At 39.9% G+C, this 21958-nt stretch overlaps 1 protein-coding gene across 5 annotated transcripts in view; it reads right to left on the bottom strand.

Moving 5' to 3' along the window:
• The window catches only part of PMS1 (PMS1 homolog 1, mismatch repair system component), a 243643-nt gene that overhangs the window by 91320 nt on the left and 130365 nt on the right, over positions 1-21958 (bottom strand). For 4 of the 5 annotated variants that reach the window (XM_081579345.1, XM_081579353.1, XM_081579346.1 and 1 more), the window contains exon 14: positions 11838-11924. In XM_081579345.1, coding sequence (XP_081435471.1) covers positions 11903-11924 — 22 coding nt within the window. In that variant the 3' untranslated portion in view covers positions 11838-11902. Of the gene's footprint in view, positions 1-11816; positions 11925-21958 lie in introns of all 5 variants that reach the window. The other variant, XM_081579352.1, reaches the window with a different exon arrangement.

Consider the following 21958-nt stretch of genomic DNA (forward strand, 5'->3'; position numbering starts at 1 on the left):
ACATAAGTTCTGAAACCGGGCTGAGTGTGGCATGGCATACAAACACAGCTGTTGCACAAAACCCCCAGGGTGCAAAGGGCAGGGCCAGGGTGTTGATAGAGGGGAGGCATACAAACTTGGGCAATGCACACAAACCTCGTGGCACAGCCCAGAGAACATATAACCCTCAGAGGGTAGGTGGTAAGCCAAAACACGTGCATATAAACCCAGTGGCCATGCAGAGGGAGGTGCGGGGAGCTGGAACAAGTCCACACTAGTCCCACAATGCAGAAGCCAGCCCGGGGAGCCGAAACAAGTCCACACAAGCCCTGGGAGGCCGAGTGCGCACCCAGGAAGCTGATACAATTGCACACAAGCCCCTGGAGAGCCAAAACAAGTGCACACAAGCCCTGTGACACAGAGGGCGGGCCTCAGGAACTGAGACAAGTGCACACAAGCCCTGTGACTCAAAGGGCAAGCTCAGGGGGCTAAAGGAAGCCCACACAAGTCTCTGTGACACAGAAGGCACAAGAAAAGATCCACACAAGCCCCTACCTAGCAAGTTCCACCAGAAGTGGAGGGTGGGACAGGGGAACAGAAGCACCGGCAATAATCCCAGGGACAAGTAGGGGGCTGGCAGCACTGCAGATATGCTGAGAGGGTCACTTTGAAGTGGCTGCAGAAACAGACGCGCCTAACACTGCCAAAGCCAGAAAACTGCCCAAAGGCATACCGAACCTAAAGACACTCCAAAACCTACTACTGGACACTACACTGTCCTTTGGAGAGATGAGAACCAGCTCCATCAACCAAAACACAGGCACAAGTTCCCCAACCAGGAAAACATCATAGGACATAATGCAACCCCATCCACAGGGGTAGATTACACAACCAAGAACTATGACCTTGAGAGTCTTTTAAATTTTTTTTTCAATTTTTTTCTCTTATAAATCACACTGTTTATTCACACAACATATCTCCACCTTCACATTAGCCTTTAGCAGTGCTGTGGAGTTTTCCTCTTTGTATTTCTTGTTATAAAAATAAAAAAGTTCATTTTAAGATTCTTTCTTTTTATAAATCACCCTGTTTATTCCCCAACATATTTCCACCTTCACATTAGCCTTTTGCAGTACTGTGGACTTTCGCTCTTTGTTTTCCTTGTTAAAAAAAAAAATCACTTAAATCTTTTTTCCTTTTTTCTTATAAATCACACGGTTTATTCCCTCTGCATATTTCTACCCCCACATTAGCCTTTTGGTGCTGAGGAGTTTTGCTCTTTGTGTTTCTTGTCAAAAAAAAAAAAAGAAAATAATTCATTGTAAGATTTTTTCTTTTTTCTTGATGAGTTCTTGATATATTCAACTGCTTTTCCTATAGTTCTTTACTGGCTGTAGCTATTCCTGAATATACATAAATTTCCTCCACATATGTCTATTAATCTTTCAGTTCAGTTCAGTTCAGTCTCTCAGTCATGTCCAACTCTTTTTGACCCCACGGACTGCAGCACGCCAGGCTTCCCTGTCCATCACCAACTCCCGGAGCTTACTCAAACTCATGTCCATTGAATTGGTGATGCCAATTGGTGCCATCTCATCCTCTGTCGTCCCCTTCTCCTCCTGCCTTCAATCTTTCCCAGCATCAGGGTCTTTTGCAATGAGTCAGTTCTCCTCATTAGGTGGCCAAAGTATCAGAGATTCAGCTTCAGCATTAGTTCTTCCAATGAATATTCAGGACTCATTTCCTTTAGGATGGACTGGCTGGATCTCCTCGCAGTCCAAGAGACTCTCAAGAGTCTTCTCCAACACCACAGTTCAAAAGCATCAATTCTTTGGCGCTCAGCCTTCTTTATACTCCCAACTCTCACGTCCATACACGACTACTGGAAAAACCATATCTTTGACTAGACAGATCTTCGTTCATCTTTACTTTTCTATTTTTCCTTTTCTCTCTCTCTTTTTTGATCCTCTTTTCCACCTGCTCCTTTTCTGTTTTTCCTCTCTTCTCCTTTTTTCCCCTCTTTTTTTTATTCTCCCTTTTTTCTTTCACTCTTTCTTCTTTCACCACGTAAGTTAAATTGTTGAGCTCTCTATGCTATATTCCCCAGTTGAGCCTCTGCTCACGGTCAGATTTCAGATTGAGCATTAGCTAACTCTGCTTTTAATTGGTTTATATCACTTCTGGTTTCCCTTGCTCACCAAGTCCATCTCCTGTAGTCTTTTCTTTAGAACACTTTGGTTATAACTGCATGTGTGGAGGAAGCGTGTGTGTATATGTCCCAGTATTTCTGTAATTACCTGCTTGATCTACAACACAGGCACAAGTCACCCCTAATAAGAAATCAACACAAACCACCCAACCAACCTTTCCCTCCAAGGGCAAAAACCAAAAAGAAGAAGTAAAACAACCGTAAAGCCTGGGAAAAGGAGACCTCAAGTAGAACAAGTTAGGAAAAAAAAAATGAAAAGGCAGAGAAATACAACACAAATGAAAGACCAAGGTAGAAACTCACAAGACCAAATAAATGAAGAGGAAATAAGTAATCTCCCTGAAAGAGAATTCAGAATAATGATAGTAAAGATGCTCCAAAGACTTGAAAATAGAATGGAGAAAATGCAAGAAGCATCTGACAGTGTTAATACAATCACCAAGAACATATAAGAAATAAAGAATAAGCAAACAGAGATGATTAAAACAATTATTGAAATTAAAAATACTCTAAAAGGACTAATAGCAGAATAACTGAGGAGAGGAACGGATAAGTGAGCTGGAGGATAGAATGGTGGAAAAAACTGCTGAAGGGCAGAATAAGGGGAAAGGAATGAAAAGAATTGAGGATAGCCTCAGAGATCTCTGGGACAATATTAAATGCATCAGCATTCGAGTTATAGGGGTCCCAGTGAAAGAAGAAAAAAAAGGCACTGAGAAAATTTTTGAAGAAGAAATTATAATTGAAAAATTTCCAACATGGGAAAGAAAATAGTCAATCAAATCCAAGAAGTGCAGAGTCCCTTAGAGGTTAAACCCAAGGAGAAACACACTGAGACTCATATTAATCAAGCTAACAGAGATTAAGCACAAAAAAGAATATTAAAAGTAGCAAGGGAAAAGCAACAAGTAACATACAAGGGAAAACCCATATGATTAACAGCAGATCTTTCAGCAGAAACTGCAGACTAGAAGTGAATGGCAGTACATATTTAAAGTACTGAAAGAGAAAAACCTACAACCAATATTACTATATCCAGCAAAGATCTCATTCAAAATTGATGGAGAAATCAAAAGCTTTACAGAAAAGCAGAAGTTAAGAGAATTCAGCACCACCAAACCAGCTTTGCAACAAATATTAAAGGGACTTACATAGACAGTAAACACAGGAGAAAGGAAAGACCTACAAAAGCAAACCCAAAACAATCAAGAAAATGCCAACAGGAACATATGTATCAATAATTACCTTAAATGTAAACAAATTAAATGCACCAACCAAAAGATACAGACTGACTGAATGGATACAAAAACAAGACCCATATATATGTTGCCTACAGGAGACCTACTTCAGACCTAGAGACACATACAACTGAAAGTAAAAGGATGGAAAAAGATACTCCCTGCAAATCAAAACCAAAAGAAGGCTGAAGTGGCAATCCTTATTTCAAAATAAGGATTTAAAATAGACTTTAAAATAAAGAATATTACAAGAGACAAAGAAGGACACTACATAATGATCAAGGCATCAATCCAAGAAGAAGACATAACAATTGTAAATGTCTTTGCACCCAACATAGGAGCACCTCAATACATAAGGCAAACACTAACAGGCATACGAGGAGAAATCGATAGCAACACAATAATAGTAGGGGACTTTTAATACCCCACTTACACCAGTAGACAGATCATCAAAACAAAGAATCAATAAGGAAACACAAACCTTAAATGAAACATTAGACCAAATGGACCTAATTGATATCTTCAGGACTTTCCATCCAAATGCAGAAGCGCATGGAACATTCTCCAGGATAGACCACATCTTGGGCCACAAATCAAGCATCAGTAAATTTAAGAAAACTGAAATTGTATCAAGTATCTTCTTTGATCACAACACTTTGAGAATATATATCAACTACAGGGATAAAACAGCAAAAAACACAAACTCATGGAGATTAAGTGATACATTACTAAATAACAAAGAGATTACTGAAGAAATACTAAAGGAAATAAAAAGATTCATAGAAACAAATGACAATGACAACATGATGACCCAAAACCTATGGGATTTAGCAAAAGCAATTCAAAGAGGGAGGTTTATAGCAGTACAATCATACTTCAAGAAACAAGAAAAGCATCAAATAGACAGCCTAACTCTATATCTAAAGCAGCTGGAAAAAGAACAAAAAACCCCAAAGTCAGCAGAAGGAAGGAGATTATAAAGATCAGAGCAGAAATAACTGAAAAAGAAGTGAAGGAAACAATAACAAAAATTAATAAAAGTAAAAACTGGTTCTTTGAGAAGATAAATAAAATTGACAAACCACTAGCCAGACTCATCAAGAAAAAAAGGGAGAAAAATCAAATCAACAAAATTAGAAATGAAAATTACTAGAGCTAATCAGTGAATTTAGCAAGTTTCAGGATATAAAATCAATACACTGAAATCACTTGCATTTCTATATACTAACAATGAAAAATCAGAAAGAGAAATTAAGGAATCAATCTTATTCACCACTGCAACAAAAAGAATAAATATCTAGAAATAAACTTACCTAGGGAGACAAAAGAACTGTACACAGAAAATTATGACACTAATGAAAGAAATCAAAGATGACATAAACAGTTGGAGAGATATTCCATGTTCCTGGGTAGGGAGAATCAGTATTGTGAAAATGACTATACTGCCAAATGCAATCTACAGATTCAATGTGATCCCTATCAAATTACCAATGGCATTTTTCACAGAACTAGAACAAAAAATTTCACAATTCATACGGAAACACAAAAGACTCTGAATAGCCAAAGCAATCTTGAGAAAGAAGAATGGAGCTGGAGGAATCAACCTTCCTGACTTCAGACTATACTACAAAGCTACAGTCATCAAGACAATATGGTACTGGCACAAAAACAGAAATATAGACAAAAGGAACAAGATAGAGAACCCAGAGACAAGCCCACGCACCTATGGGTACCTTATTTTTGACAAAGGAGGCAAGAATACACAATGGGGCAAAGACAGTCTCTTCAATAAGTGGTGCAGGGAAAAGTGGACAGCTACATGCAAAAGAATGAAATTAGATCACTACCTAACGCCACACACAAAGATAAACTCAAAATGGATTCAAGACCTAAATGTAAGACCAGAAATTATTAAACTCTTAGAGGAGAACATAGGCAGAACACTTGATGACATAAATCAAAGCAAGATTTTCTATGATTCACCTCCTAGAGTAATAGAAAAAAAAACAAAAATAAACAAGTGAGACCTAATTAAACTTCAAAGCTTTTGCAACAGCAAAGGAAACTACAAACAAGGTGAAAAGACAACTCTCAGAATGGGAGAAAATAATAGCAAAGGAAACAACTAATAAATAATTAATTTCCAAAATATACAAGCAGCTCACACAACTCAATACCAGAAAAGCAAACAACCCAATCAAAAAGTGGGGAAAGTACCTGAAGAGATATTTCTCCAAAGAAGACATACAGATAGCTAACAAGCACGTGAAAATATGTTTAGCATTACTCATTATTAAAGAAATGCAAATCAAAACTACAATGAGATACCACCTCACACCAGTCAGAATGGCCATCATCAAAAAGTCTACAAACAATAAATGCTGGAAAGGGTGTGGAGAGAAGGGAACATTCTTTCACTGCTGGTGGGAATGTAAACTGATAAAGCCACTATGGAAGATGATATGGAGACTCCTTAAAAAGCTAGGAATAAAGTTACCATATGACCCAGCAATCCCACTCCTAGACATATACCCTGAGGAAATCAAAACTGAGAAAGATACATGTACCCCAATGTTACTGCTGCACTATTTACGACAGCTAGAACAGGGAAGCAACCTAGATGTCCATCGACAGATGAATGGATAAAGAAGCTCTGGTACATATATACAGTGGAATACTACTCAGCCATAAAAAGGAGTGCATTTGAATCTGTTCTAATGAGGTGGACAAAACTAGAGCCTATTATACAGAGTGAATTAAGTCAGAAAGAGAAATGTAAATATCATATACTGACATATATATATGGAATCTGAAGAGATGGCACTGATGAATTTATTTTCAGGCAGCAGTGGAGAAACAGACATAGAGAACAGACCTATGGACACGGTGGGAGGAGAGGAGGGGGAAGGGGAGATGTATGGAGAGAGTAACATAGAAATTTACAATACCACATGTAAAAGAGATAGCCAATGGGAATTTGCTGTCTGACTCAGGAAACCCAAACAGGGGCTCTGTGACAAGCTGAAGGGTGGGTGGGGAGGGAGGACATGGGTGTACCTATGGTTGATTCTTGTTGATGTATGACAGAAAACCACAAAATCCTATAAAACAATTATCCTTCAATTAAAAAATTTAAAAAAAGATCTGAAACCATACAATTCCTAGAAGAAAACATAGGCAATAAGCTCCTTGACATAGGCCTTAGCAATAATTTTTTGAATCTGATACCAAATATAAAAGCAACAACAGCAAATATAAACAGGTGGGACTACATCAAACTAAAAAGCTTCTGCACAGCAAAGAAAACTAACAACAAAATTTAAAAGGCATCCTACTGAATGAGAGAAAATTACTGCAAATCATATACCTGATAAGAAGGTAATAGCCAAAATATATGAAAACTCGTACAACTCAATAGCTAACACAAATGGAAAACATTGATTTTAAAAATGGGCAAAAGATCTGAATGGATGTTTTCCAAGGAAGACAGGGAGATGGCCACCAGTACGTGACGGCCATCACGAAAAGATGTCTATGCTATTAATCGTTGTGCCTGTGTGCTAAGTCGCTTCAGCCATGTCCAACTCTTTGCAATCCCATGGACTATATAGCCTGCCAGACTCCTCTGTCCATGAGATTCTCCAGGCAAGAATACAGGAGTGGGTTGCCATGTCCTCCTCTCAGGGATCTTCCTAAGCCACGGATTGAACTCGTGTCTCTTAAGTCTCCTGCATTAGCAGGAGGGTTCTTTACCACGAGCACCACCTGGGAAGCCCCGTTAATCATTATGTAAATGCAAATCAAAATGAGAAGTTACCTCACTCCTGTTAAAATGTCTGTTACCAAAAATTCAAGAAATAGCCAGTGGTGGTGAGAATGTGGAGAAAAAGGAACCCTTGTGCACTGTTGATGAGAATGTTAACTGATGTAACTGCTATAGAAAACTGTATGAAGCCCTCTCAAAAAATTAAAATTATAATTACAATATGATTCAGCAATTCTACATCTGGGTATTTACAGGAAGAAAATTAAAAAACAGTAATTTGAAAAGATATATGTATCCCAATTTTATGCTTACTGCAGCATTTACAATAGCCCAGATACAGAAACAATCTAGGTACCCACTGATGGATGAATGGATAAAGATGTGGTATATATAAATACTCAACCATATAGAAGAATGAAATCTTACTATTCAAGACAACATGGACAGATGTGGAAAACATTATGTTAAATGAAACAAATCAGACAGCGAAGGCCAAATAATGTATGATGTTTCTTATATGTAGAATCTTATATGTAGAAAACAAGCCTAGGGATAAATAGAGTCAATGGTGGTTGTTAGATGCAAGGAGCTGGGTCTGAAGATATGTGTGAACTTTTTTTAAGCTTAAATAAATCTAAAAAGATTTGTAATATAACCAGTGATTGTGAAAATATTTCATTTAACATAGGAAACAAGAAAAAAAATGCAAACACTTCCCCATTCTCACATCCCAGCTCAACTGCAATTTTCTTCATGAAGCTGATTACCCTTGCTGTTGTGATTTTTCTGTATTCTGAACCTCCTCTGTATTTTCACTCTTTTCACTTGGCATTAATTCTAACAGTTATTTGTGGACTATTTTCTTTTACTATACTACAATGTTCCTGGATGTGAGAATTGGACTATAAAGAAAGCTGAGGCTAAAGAATTGATGCTTTTGAGCTGTGGTGTTGGAGAAGACTCTTGAGAGTCTCTTGGACTACAAGGAGATCCAACCAGTCCATCCTAAGGGAGATCAGTCCTGAATATTCATTGGAAGGAATGATGTTGAGGCTGAAACTCGAATACTTTGGCCACCTGATGTGAAGAACTGGCTCATTGGAAAAGACCCTGATGCTGGGAAAGATTGAAGGCAGGCGGAGAAGGGGACAACAGAGGATAAGATGGTTGGATGGCATCCCTGACTCAACGGACATGAGTTTGAGTAAACCCCAGGAGTTGGCGATGGACAGGGAGGCCTGGCATGCTGCATTCCATGGGGTTGCAAACAGCTGGACATGACTGAGCAACTGAACCGAACTGAATCTTCCTAAGATGGAGATTATGTTTTATTTAACTTTGAATCCCTTTGTGTACTGAACACCCCAGGGATATTTCTGATAGCTGTTTGAAAAAAACTGACTGAGTAAATAAGATTTTCAGTTCAGTCGCTCAGTCGTGTCCAACTCTTTGCGACCCCATGAACTGCAGCATGCCAGGCCTCCCTGTCCATCACCAACTCTCAGAGTTCACCCAAACCCATGTCCATTGAGTCGGTGATGCCATCCAACTATCTCATCCTCTGTCGTCCCCTTCTCCTCCTGTTTTTAAATGTCTATAAAATCATTCTTTATGAAACAATAAAGCCCCTTTAATAAACTAATGTAAAGAGCAATATCTAGACAAATCATGGCATGAATCAAAAATAAAAGTTAATATTCAATAAAGAATATTAATCTATTTCTCACTCATAATTTGATCCCATGGATAGGTGACAGCATTTACTGGTGAGAATGGAAAATTCTAGTGATTATGTGGAAGAGCTGAAAATCAGATTTTCAAATTAATATTACCCCCAATCTCGAAGGCATGATTATAAAATATGACTCAAATATGTTATTTAATACTAGAACATTTTAATGAAAATAAGATCTAGATATTACATGAGTAAGTTTATAATAAAAAAAACTAGACTACAGTATCATTTACATGAAAATTTCAGATGCATTTGCAACCTCTCATTTTCTGTAAGATCAACATGACATTTCAGTTATAAAACTCCTCAAGCTGGCATAAGGTAAATGCTCTGTTTATCTATCTCTGCATGCATTATGTGTGGATGTTTAGTTGTGTCCAACTCTTTTGAAACCCCATGGACTGTAGCCTACCAGGGTTCTCTGTCCATGGAATTCTCCAAGTAAGAATAGTGGAGTAGGTTGCCATTTCCTCCTCCAGGGGATCTTCCCAACCCTGGGATTAAACCTGCGTCTCTTGTGTCTCATCTCCTGCATTGGCAGGTGGATTCTTGACCACTTGCACCACCTCAAAACTTAGTGGTTTAACAGTTTATCTTTCGTGGCTTGCGGAGCTGATGAGCTCAGCTGGGCAGTCCTCCCTTGGGTACCTCAAATAATCAGATGGAAGCTGATATCATAATCAACAAAAGGAGTCTCCACTCAACATCTGGCACCTGAGCTAGGATGACTGAACAACTGGGAATCAATTAGTCAAGGATCTCATTTTCAACATGGCCTCTTCATCTGGCAAGTTTGTACTTTTTCACATAATGGCAGACTCAAGGTAGGCTGACTTTTTATGAGGTGACTGACTTTCCCAGAAGTTTCAAGAGAGCCACGAGGAAAGCGGCAAGGCATCTGACTTCACTTTGGGAGGCATATAGCCTCACTGCTGTTATAATCTAATTAATGGTAAAAGGAATAAAAAACTAGCCCAGATTCAAGGGAATGGAAGAGTAGATTCCACCTCTTAATGGGGAGATGATTGTGTGTATAAGAAGGGAAAGCTGATGGTGGTTATTTTGGAGTCAGCTACCTCAGTAGTGCTTCCTTGGTGGCTCAGACAGTAAAGAATCTACCTGCAATACAGGAGACTCGGGTTCAATCCATAGGTCAGGAAGATCCCCTAGAGAAGTGAATGGCAACCCACTCCAGTATTCTTCCTTAGAAAATTCCATGGACTGGGGAGCCTGGTTACAGTCCATGGGTTCACAAAGAGTTGGACACAACTGAGTGACTAACACCCACCCACCTCAGCAATATTTTGAGAATACAGTTGACCCTTGGACAACACAAGTTTTAATTATGCAGATACACTTATTCGTGACATTTTTTCACAAGCATACAGCCAGATGTTAATATTAGCAGGTTCCACATCTGTGAAAACAGAGGACCCACTATGGGACTTGAGCATTCATGGATTCTGGTATTCCCCTCAGATCCCAACCTCCACGGATACCAAAGGTCAACTTGTATATATATCCTACTTCTTTATAAGGAATGATGTCACAAAAGAAAACCTAAATTTGACTTCCTAACAAAAGTAGAGAGCCATAAACACATTGATAATTCTGACTGACTTTCAGCGTATTCAGATTAACAATTTATGTGCACTCTATTTCAAGAATCTAGCATTTGGCCAAAAATTATGTGCACTCTTGTTAACTCAAATATAGTTCCTGAACCAGCAGCACCTAGGAACTTGTCAGAATGCAGAATATTAGACCCTATTCCAGACCTATTAAATCAGACATGTATTTTAACAAGATGCCTAGGATATTCATATGCATGTTAAAATTTGAGAAGTGCTGACTTAGGTCATACTCATATATAGCCATCACTTGGTATCCATGAAGGATTGGTTCCAGGATTCCCCACAGATCCCAAAATCTAAGAAGATGCTCAAGTCCTTCATATAAAATGGCATGGTATTTGCATATAACCTATACAGACCTTTCTGTATATTTTAACTCATCTCTAGATTACTTACAAAATATACTACCATGTAAATACTTTGTACATAGTTGTAAATATAATGTAAATTCTATGTAAATAGTTGCTCAGTAATGTCTGACTCTTTGCGACCCCACAGACTAAAGCCCACCAGGTTCCTCTGTCCATGGAATTCCCCAGGCAAGAATACTGGAGTAGGTAGCCATTCCCTTCTCCAGGGGATCTTCCCAATCCAGGAACTGAATGTATGTCCCCTACATCTCCTGCACTGCAGGCAGATTTTTTACCATCTGAACCACCAGGGAAGCTGGTGTATGGTAAATTGTTGGTATATGGTAAATTCAAGTTTTGCTCTTGAATATTTTTGATGCATGGTCAGTTGAATGTGCAGATGTACAATCCACAGGTATCGACAACTGACCTACTGGAATACACAGAGTAGCCTCAAACTTGTCAATTGAAGAAACCTAGAAAAAATGAAGTATTCTTCTTCAAGTCTGGGGGCAGAGAAGGATGGTATATTTCATTTGAGTTTTAAATGGGAAAAGTAGTTAAAACTTGATTGCTCCTATACAACCTTTGAAAAGTATGGAGGTTTGTGCTTTAATCTTGTTTTTATCTGGGACATCAAGGATAATCACTATGTATGGAGGGAAAAGTTTGATTTATGAGTTTTTTTATATGACTAGGGAAGCTAAGAACAAAAGACCAAAAATAGTGCAAAAAAATTTGAAACAGGTAGTAAATATGTTATATACATTTAGTTATTAAGCTGTAAACACACATGGGAAAATTTTTCACTATTATTATTAGCAAAATATTTAAAATATGTTTTTAGGCAGGTTAACATCATTGCCTTGTCACAGATAAAAAAAATGCCCTTTTAAAGGATATACAATTAACTTTTGAAAACATACCATTTCCTTCCAAAAATACGTTCAGTCCATTCAAGTCCATTCCTTGCCTGTTTCTTCTTAATTCATTATTTATTTCTATGATCTAAACTGCAAAACAATTAAAATGCCTATGAGAAACTTCATAAAAATCCAGTAAGTTCAACATTCAAATAAGTTCAAGATAATTTGAAATTTACCAGTCATTACTTTATCTGATAAGTATCTGAATGCACATATTATCTAGAAAATTATATTTAAGTCCTTTATAGATAAAACTATCTTAAGAATACCTAACAATTTAGGTTGTTTCCAAATGGCATCAGATACAAGCCTAGATTAAAATTTAAGCACCAGATTTACCAGTTTTTAAAAAAGATACTCAACACTTTGAATAGTTCAGTTCAGTTGCTCAGTCATATCCACCTCTGTGACCTGAGGGACCACAGCAAGCCAGGCCTCCCTGTCCATCACCAACTCCAAGAGTCTACACAAACTCATGTCCATTGAGTCGGCCATGCCATCCAACCATCTCATCCTCTGTCATCCCCTTTTTCTTCCTGCCTTCCTTCAATCTTTTTCAGAATGAGGATCTTCTCCAATGAGTTGGTTCTTCACATCAGGTGGCCAAAGTATTGGAGTTTCAGCTTCAACATCAGTCCTTCCAATGAACACCCAGGACTGATCTTCCTTAGGATGGACTGGTTAGATCTCCTTGCAGTCCAAGGGACTCTCAAGAGTCTTCTCCAACACCACAGTTCAAAAGCACCAATTCTTCGGCGCTCAGGATTCTTTATAGTCCAGCTCTCACATCCACACATGACTACTAGAAAAACCATGGCCTTGACTAGACGGACCTTTGTTGACAAAGTAATATGACAAAGTTTTAATATGCTGTCGCGGTTGGTCATAACTTTCCTTCCAAGGAGTAAGTGTCTTTTAATTTCATGGCTGCAGTCACCATCTGCAGTGATTTTGGAGCCCAGAAAAATAAAGTCAGCCACTGTTTCCCCATCTATTTGCCATGAAGTGATGGGACCGGATGCCATGATCTTAGTTTTCTGAATGTTGAGCTTTAAGCCACCTTTTTCACTCTCCACTTTCACCTTCATCAAGAGGCTCTTTAGTTCTTCTTCACTTTCTGCCATAGGGTGGTGTCACCTGCATATCTGAAGTTATTGATATTTCTCCCCGCAATCTTGATTCCAGCTTGTGCTTCTTCCAAACCAGCATTTCTCATGATGTACTCTGCATATAAATTAAATAAGCAGGGTGACAATATACAGCCTTGACGTACTCCTTTTCCTAATTGGAACCAGTCTGTTGTTCCATGCTCAATTCTAACTTGCTTCCTGACCTGCATACAGATTTCTCAAGAGACAGGTCAAGTGGTCTGGTATTCCCATCTCCTGAAGAATTTTCCACAGTTTGTTGTGATCCACACAGTCAAAGGCTTTGGCATAGTCAATAAAGCAGAAACAGATGTTTTTCTGGAACTCTCTTGCTTTCTCGATGATCCAGAGAATGTTGGCAATTTGATCTCTGGTTCCTCTGCCTTTTCTAAATCCAGCTTGAACATCTGGGAGTTCACGGTTCATGTACTGTTGAAGCCTGGCTTGGAGAATTTTGAGCATTACTTTACTAGCCTGTGAGATGAGTGCAATTGTGCGGTAGTTTGAGCATTCTTTGGCATTGCCTTTCTTTGGGATTGGAATGAAAACTGACCCTTTCCAGTCCTGTGGCCACCGTTGAGTTTTCCAAATTTGCTGACATATTGAGTGCAGCACGTTCACAGCATCATCCTTTAGGATTTGAAACAGCTCAACTGAAATTCCATCACCTCCACTAGCTTTGTTTGTAGTGATGCGTCCTAAGGCCCACTTGACTTTGCATTCCGGGACGTCTGGCTCTAGGTGAGTGATCACACCATCATGATTATCTGAGTCATGAAGATCTTTTTGTATAGTTCTTCTGTGTATTCTTGCCACCTCTTCCTAACATCTTCTGCTTCTGTTAGGTCCATACCATTTCTGTCCTTTATTGAGCCCATCTTTGCATGAAAAGTTCCCTTGGTATCTCTAATTTTCTTGAAGAGATCTCTAGTCTTTTCCATGCTATTGTCTTCCTCTATTTCTTTGCACTGATCACTCAAGAAGGCTTTCATACCTCTCCTTGCTATTCTTTGGAACTCTGCATTCAAATGGGTATGTCTTTCCTTTTTTACTTTTCTTCACAGTTATTTGTAAGGCCTCCTCAGACAGCCATTTTGCTTTTTTGCATTTCTTTTTCTTGGCGATGGTCTTTATCTCTGTCTCCTGTACAATGTCATGCACCTCTGTCCATAGTTCATCAGGCACTTTGTCTATCAGATCTAGTCCCTTGAATCTATTTCTCACTCCCACTGTGTAATCATAAGGGATTTGATCTAGGTCATACCTGAATGGTCTAGTGGTTTTGCCTACTTTCTTCAATTTAAGTCTGAATTTGGCAATAAGGAGTTCATGATCTGAGCCACAGTCAGCTCCCAGGCTTGTTTTTGCTGACTGTATAGAGTTTCACCATTTTTGGCTGCAAAGAATATAACCAATCTGATTTCAGTATTGACCACCTGGGGATGTCCATGTGTACAGTCTTCTCTTGTTGGAAGAGGGTGTTTGCTATGACCAGTGCATTCTCTTGGCAAAACTCTATTAGCCTTTGCCCTGCTTCATTCTGTATTCCAAGGACAAATCTGCCTGTTACTCCTGGTGTTTCTTGACTTGCTACTTTTGCATTCCAGTCCCCTATAATGAAAAGGACATCTTTTTTTGGGTGTTCGTTCCTGAAGGTCTTGTAGGTTTTCATAGAACCATTCAACTTCAGCTTCTTCAGCATTACTGTTCTGGACACAGACTTAGATTACTGTGATATTGAATGGTTTGCCTTGGAAATGAACAGAGATCACTTTGAATAAGGAATACAAAAAGATTAGCTCAAATCATACTGACTTATTGTGTAGACAAGAAAGACAAGTGACTCTCCATTCTTCCAGTAATCTATTATCACCAGAAAATAGCCAAATGTGAGAGACCTCTCTCTATTATGGCCTCATCCCAGAGAATATAAACTGAAGATCCTCACAAGGCAATGAAGGCCTCAATAACTGTCAAGCAAACTTTCTCTATTTGTTACTGCAGAGCCTATATCTCATTTGTCTCGATCAACTGCACTGTCTGAATTCTCAAGCAGCCTGCTTTCTCTACCTGCTTTTAACTGGGTAAAGTATTCTCTGAATCTTAATGTGTGCTTCCCTGCTTAAAAACTTTATTAGCTTCCCACATCCTTGGGATAAAATCTACCAAATCCTTAGAGGCCTAGGAGATCCTTTAGGATGAAGGTACAGCCTATCATTCTTATCCAATCTCCATTTCTCAAGAACCAGAAATGTAGGATTTCTTGCTAAGCAATGCATTGGCACATAGTATTCCTCCTGCTTGAAATACATTTCTTATTCTCCTCTTGGATAATTCCTTAACTGCCTGCTAGTTTCTTCCACAGTTTTCTCCAAGGGAGTAGGTGCCCCTCTGTTTCCATCTATATGCTGTGTGTGTTCTCAGTCATGTCTGACTCCTTGTGACCCCCTGTGACCTACAGGACCCTTGGGACTGTAGCCCACCAGACTCCTCTGTCCATGAGATTCTCCAGGCAAGAATATTGGAGTGGGATGTCATTTCCTACTCCAGAGAATCTTCCTGACCCAGGGATCGAACACCCATCTCTTAAGTCTCCTGCACTGGCAGGTGGATTCTTTACCACTGAACCACCTGGGTAGTACACGCTGCTGCTGCTGCTAAGTCGCTTCAGTCGTGTCCGACTCTGTGTGACCCCACAGACGGCAGCCCACCAGGCTCCCCCGTCCCTGGGAATCTCCAGGCAAGAACACTGGAGTGGGTTGCCATTTCCTTCTCCAATGCATCAAAGTGAAAAGTGAAAGTGAAGCCGCTCAGTTGTGTCTGACTCTTAGCGACCCCATGGACTGCAGCCTACCAGGCTCCTCCGTCCATGGGATTTTCCAGGCAAGAGTACATGCTACATAACCCCATAACAATTATATTACACTGCAATAATATTTCTCAAGCGGAAGGCAAGGAATGTCTTTTTTCTGTATTCTGTGTTCAGGACTGAGTGTGACACTCAGTAATGTCACTGAATAAACAAAGAGACAAATATATAACAAAAGGAGAGATGGGGGAGTTAAAGTGATTCTGAGTCCAGTTTCAGTATGGTGGAAGAAATCTACTCCTCACTCCCCTACTGATTAGTTTAAAAGATTTTATGGAAAAAATGGACCTCTTCAGAAGCAGTTAAATATGGTCAATAGTAATACTTGCCATATTAACTGAAAACTAACTGAAAATCCCATGTCCTGCTAATAAATATTCATGACAAATAGGGGAAAAATTACAGTGTGTTAGAAATAACTGTGTACTTCAGGGTCAAGTTCAGCGATGTCATTACAGAGATGAAAAAGTATGGGCTTAAAGAAATGGACCTGAGATTGTTAGGGGAACTTTGATATAGGATATGGCTGTGGCTCTCCTAATGTGGCTCAAAGTTGATAACCACTGAAACAGAACTTTTAAAACTAGAAAAAGGAATTTTACATTAATTTACAGTGGCTTAAGGAGGAGTAAAAAGTGTGATTAAAAATATAAGCAAGCAGAGAAAACAATTTCAAGGCAGGAGTGGAGAGAGCTCAGTACTGTGTTGTTAGTATTACAAGAAACAATGAAGATTTTGATGGTTAAAAATGTTAAACGTGATATCAACCAAAAGATGGAGAATAAATTAACAGGTTACTCTTAATTATTCATGTCCATGAAGAGAAGTAACTGGTATCTTGAGTCACCTTTTATTCGGTTTTGTAGTAAAATGTATGATTTCTCCTCTCAGTACTTAAACTCTTTTTTTGTTTATGGTAATATCAACATTTGAAGTAAAACTAGTAAAGTACTAGAACAGTTGTGGCCACTCAGGCAACTCAGAGTTAATTATTCTGGGTTCTATTTTCTCACCTGTAAAATTGGTTGGATTATCACCATCTCAAAGATTCTTTTTAGCAACTGTGAATCCATAAACACTGGTTTACCAAAATTAATCTAGAATTTATTTCAAGAATATGTCTAATTCATCTAAATACCTTAATATCATTACTGGTATTTTTAATCTGCTCAGCAACTTCGGTTTTTATACTAGTGAGTCAAACTCCGTCGCCAACTTCAATAAACAGATCATATTTACATTCTTAGTTAAGAAATACAGGCTGCAGTGGAATAGATGGCAATTCCTGCAGTGAAGCCATAAAATCTGGCTAAGATCACTGAATTCAGGTCTAACATTTTCTAGTAGGCTTAAAATTTGAAACCGTATAGACATTGCTGGATCACATATGGCTACTCACAAGGAGAAAGATCTATCCAAAGCGGCCTTCAGGCTTCATCTCCTCGTGACTTCCATGTCACCCCAGTGCTAAAGCCCAGACTGGGATTCCAAGCAAGACCCTTGGGCCTCAAGAGCCTCTTGGGAGACTTACACCTTAGGAGTCCTCCCCCTTCCCTGCCAAGCTGTAACCTACTGAGAGAAACCGGCAGTTGGGGGTGAGGCTTTCCTTTCGCTCCTGATCTCCTCGCCTCTCCCTTAATCTCCAGTTTCCCAAACTGCAGTTGTTACCTCCCTCCTGGGAGCCAAGGCTTCGGCGTGGCTACCGCCTACTCCGGTCATTTTGTCCCAATGTTGGCAGCTGCGCGGGGTGCGGCTTCCAGGGCCTGTGGGGGGTGGGGCGGGGGCTTCCACGCCCTCCTCAGAGCTGGGAGTCGGGGCCTCAGCAGAACACCCCTCCCACAACCATCCTGCCCACTGGATTTCACAAACTGCCTCTCAGTTAATCTAGCACTCTTAGAGTGGCGACAGAGGCTGTTTTGTAATTACTTCTTTCCCCAAATACTTTGTTGTTTAGTCACTATGTCGTGTTCCACTCTTTGCGACCCCATGGACTGTAGCTCATCAGGCTCTTCTGTCCATGAACTCCAGGCAAGAATAATGGAGTAGGTAGGTAGCCGTTCCCTTCTCCAGGGGATCATCCCAACCCAGGGATTGAACCCAGGTGCCCTGCATTCTAGGTGGATTGTATACCATCTGAGCCACCACGGGAGCCCCTCTCAAATACTTATCTTGACCTTAATGAGTAGGACCTGTTTCTCATGTCAAGCAGTATGAAAATGGTAAAGAACATGAGCTCTGGGATTGGAGTCTCAATTGCACCTACAATCCTAAATGTGATGAGATTAATGAGATCATATAAAGTAAGCACATAATGTATGTAGCAAATTGGTGGTAAACAATTGTCCTAACTACTAACTTAATCCGATATAAAGGACTGAAAAGAAAATGCTAAATGAAATTTATTCTTTTAAGAAGTTGCAGGTGAAGAATCCCCCTGCCAATGCAGGAGGTACAAGAGATGCAAATTCAATCCCTAGGTAGGGAAGATGCCCTGGAGTAGGAAATGGCAACCCACTCCAGAATTCCCGCCTGAAAAATTCCATGGACAGAGGAGCCTAGTGGGCTACAGTCCATGGGGTCACCAAGAGTCAGACACAACAGCAATTGAGCACATACGGCCTTTTACTACAGTCTGTAAGCTGGAAAATGACTCCAAAATTTAGCTTAGGTCTGGTATAAATGTATGATGCAAATTTTGTCATTCTCTATATCTCTATGAACTTCTCTTTCCTCAATTACCCAGTAAACTAAAAAGGATTACTCCCAAAAAGGTCTCCAAGAGAGGGCCCCTAAATTTTTAAAGGGAATAATGGGAAAGACTCCAGGATTTGAGTTGTTGGAAACAAGACAGTGCTAGAAAAAAGTCACGGGTACAGGTAGAATTTCAGGTATCACAATTTGTACCTCCTAACACAAACATCTTAATTTTAAAATTAATGAAATTTGAAAATTTCTGTAATTTTCCTTGAAAATTACAGTGGTATGTATGGAGACACTGTATGCAGTATAACATTTTGCATAACAAATACAATCACTGATAATCATAAATATAACCCCATGAACAGTATGAAAAGACAAAAAGATAGGAGACTGAGAGATGAACTCCCCAGGTCGGCACTGGAATGTTAGCTCTATGAATCAAGGCAAATTGAAAGTGGTCAAACAGGAGATGGCACGACTGAACGTTGACATTTTAGGCAACAGTGAACTAAAATGGACTGGAATGGGTTAATTTAACTCAGATGACCATCTACTACTGTGGGCAAGAATCCCTTAGAAGAAATGGAGTAGCCATCATAGGCAACAAGAGTCCGAAATGCAGTACTTGGGTGCAACCTCAAAAACGATAGAATGATCTCTGTTCATTTACAGAGCAAACCATTCAGCATCACGATAATTCAAGTCTATGCCCCGACCAGTAATGCTGAGAAGCTGAAGTTGAGTGGTTCCTTGAAGACCTACAAGGCCTTCTAGAACAAACACCCAAAACAGATGTCCTTTTCATTATAGGGGAAAGAAAGTGAAAGTGAAGTCGCTCAGTCGTGTCTGACTCTTCGCGACCCCGTGGACTGTAGCCCACCAGGCTCCTCCGTCCGTGGGATTCTTTCCTTCTCCAGGGGATCTTCCCGACCCAGGGATCAAAGCCAGGTCTCCCACATTGCGGGCAGACGCTTTAACCTCTGAGCCACCAGGGGATTGGAATGCAAAAGTAGAAAGTCAAGAAACACCAGGAGTAACAGGCAAATTTGGCCTTGGAATACAGAATGAAGCAGGGTAAAGACTAATAAGAGTTTTGCCAACAGAACACACTGGTCATAGCAAACACCCTTTTCCAACAACACAAGAGAAGACTACACATGGACACCACCCGATGGTCAATACTGAAATCAGATTGATTATATTCTTTGCAGCCAAAAATGGTGAAACTCTATACAGTCAGCAAAAACAAGCCTGGGAGCTGACTGTGGCTCAGATCATGAACTCCTTATTGCCAAATTCAGACTTAAATTGAAGAAAGTAGGCAAAACCACTAGACCATTCGGGTATGACCTAAATCAAATCCCTTAGATTATACAGTGGAAGTAAGAAATAGATTCAAGGGACTAGATCTGATAGACAGAGTGCCTGATGAACTATGGATGGAGGTTCATGACACTGTACAGGAGACAGGGATAAAGACCATCGCCAAGAAAAAGAAATACAAAAAAGCAAAATGGCTGTCTAAGGAGGCCTTACAAATAACTGAAGAGAAGTAAAAAGGAAAGATATGCCCCTTTGAATGCAGTTTCAAATAATAGCAAGGAGAGAAAAGAAAGCCTTCCTCAGTGATCAGTGCAAAGAAATAGAGGAAAACAACAGAATGGGAAATACTAGAGATCTCAAGAAAATTAGAGATACCAAGGGAACTTTTCATGCAAAGATGGGCTCAATAAAGGACAGAAATGGTATGGACCTAACAGAAGCAGAAGATATTAAGAAGAGGTGGCAAGAATACAAAGAAGAACTATACAAAAAGATCTTCATGACCCAGATAATCATGATGGTGTGATCACTCACCTAGAGCCAGACGTCCCGGAATGCAAAGTCAAGTGGGCCTTAGGACGCATCACTACGAACAAAGCTAGTGGAGGTGATGGAATTTCAGTTGAGCTGTTTCAAATCCTAAAGGATGATGCTGTGAACGTGCTGCACTCAATATGTCAGCAAATTTGGAAAACTCAACGGTGGCCACAGGACTGGAAAGGGTCAGTTTTCATTCCAATCCCAAAGAAAGGCAATGCCAAAGAATGCTCAAACTACCGCACAATTGCACTCATCTCACAGGCTAGTAAAGTAATGCTCAAAATTCTCCAAGCCAGGCTTCAACAGTATGGAACCAAGAACTCCCAGATGTTCAAGCTGGATTTAGAAAAGGCAGAGGAACCAGAGATCAAATTGCCAACATTCTCTGGATCATCAAAAAAGCGAGAGTTCCAGAAAAGCATCTGTTTCTGCTTTATTGACTATGCCAAAGCCTTTGACTGTGTGGATCACAACAAACTGTGGAAAATTCTTCAAGAGATGGGACTAACAGACCACCCAACCTGTCTCTTGAGAAATCTGTATGCAGGTCAGGAAGCAAGTTAGAATTGGGCATGGAACAACAGACTGGTTCCAGTTAGGAAAAGGAGTACGTCAAGGCTGTATATTGTCACCCTGCTTATTTAATTTATATGCAGAGTACATCATGAGAAATGCTGGGCTGGATGAAGCACAAGCTGGAATCAAGATTGCGGGGAGAAATATCAATAACTTCAGATATGCAGATAACACCTCCCTTATGGCAGAAAGCAAAGAAGAACTAAAGAGCCTCTTGATGAAGGTGAAAGAGGAGAGTGAAAAAGTTGGCTTAAAGCTCAACATTCAGAAAACTAAGATCATGGCATCTGGTCCCATCACTTCATGGCAAATAGATGGGGAAACAGTGGCTGACTTTATTTTTCTGGGCTCCAAAATCACTGCAGATGGTGACTGCAGCCATGAAATTAAGACACTTACTCCTTGGAAGGAAAGTTATGACCAACCTAGACAGCGTATTAAAAAGCAGAGACATTACTTTGTCAACAAAGGTCCGTTTAGTCAAGGCTATCGTCTTTCCAGTAGACATGTATGGATGTGAAAGTTGGACTATAAAGAAAGCGTAACACCGAAGAATTGATGCTTTTGAACTGTGGTGTTGGAGAAGACTCTTGAGAGTCCCTTGGACTGCAAGGAGACCCAACTAGTCCATCCTAAAGGAGATCAGTCCTGGGTGTTCATTGGAAGGACTGATGTTGAAGCTGGAACTCCAATACTTTGGCTACCTGATGCAAAGAGCTGACTCACTGGAAAAGACCCTGATGCTGGGAAGACTGAAGGCAGGAGAAGGGGAGACGACAGAGGATGAGATGGTTGGATGGCTTTACCGACTCAATGGAGATGAAGTTGAGTAAATTCCGGGAGTTTGTGATGGACAGGGAGGCCTGGCGTGCTGCAGTCCATGGGGTCGTGGAGTCGGACACGACTGAGCGACTAAACTGTGGGATCTGGTTTTCAAAGAACACATGCACTATGAATACTCAAAT

This window comes from Giraffa tippelskirchi, chromosome 3 (assembly GCF_054371585.1).
Source record: "Giraffa tippelskirchi isolate mGirTip1 chromosome 3, T2T-mGirTip1v1.2.pri, whole genome shotgun sequence".
Lineage (NCBI taxonomy): Eukaryota > Metazoa > Chordata > Mammalia > Artiodactyla > Giraffidae > Giraffa > Giraffa tippelskirchi.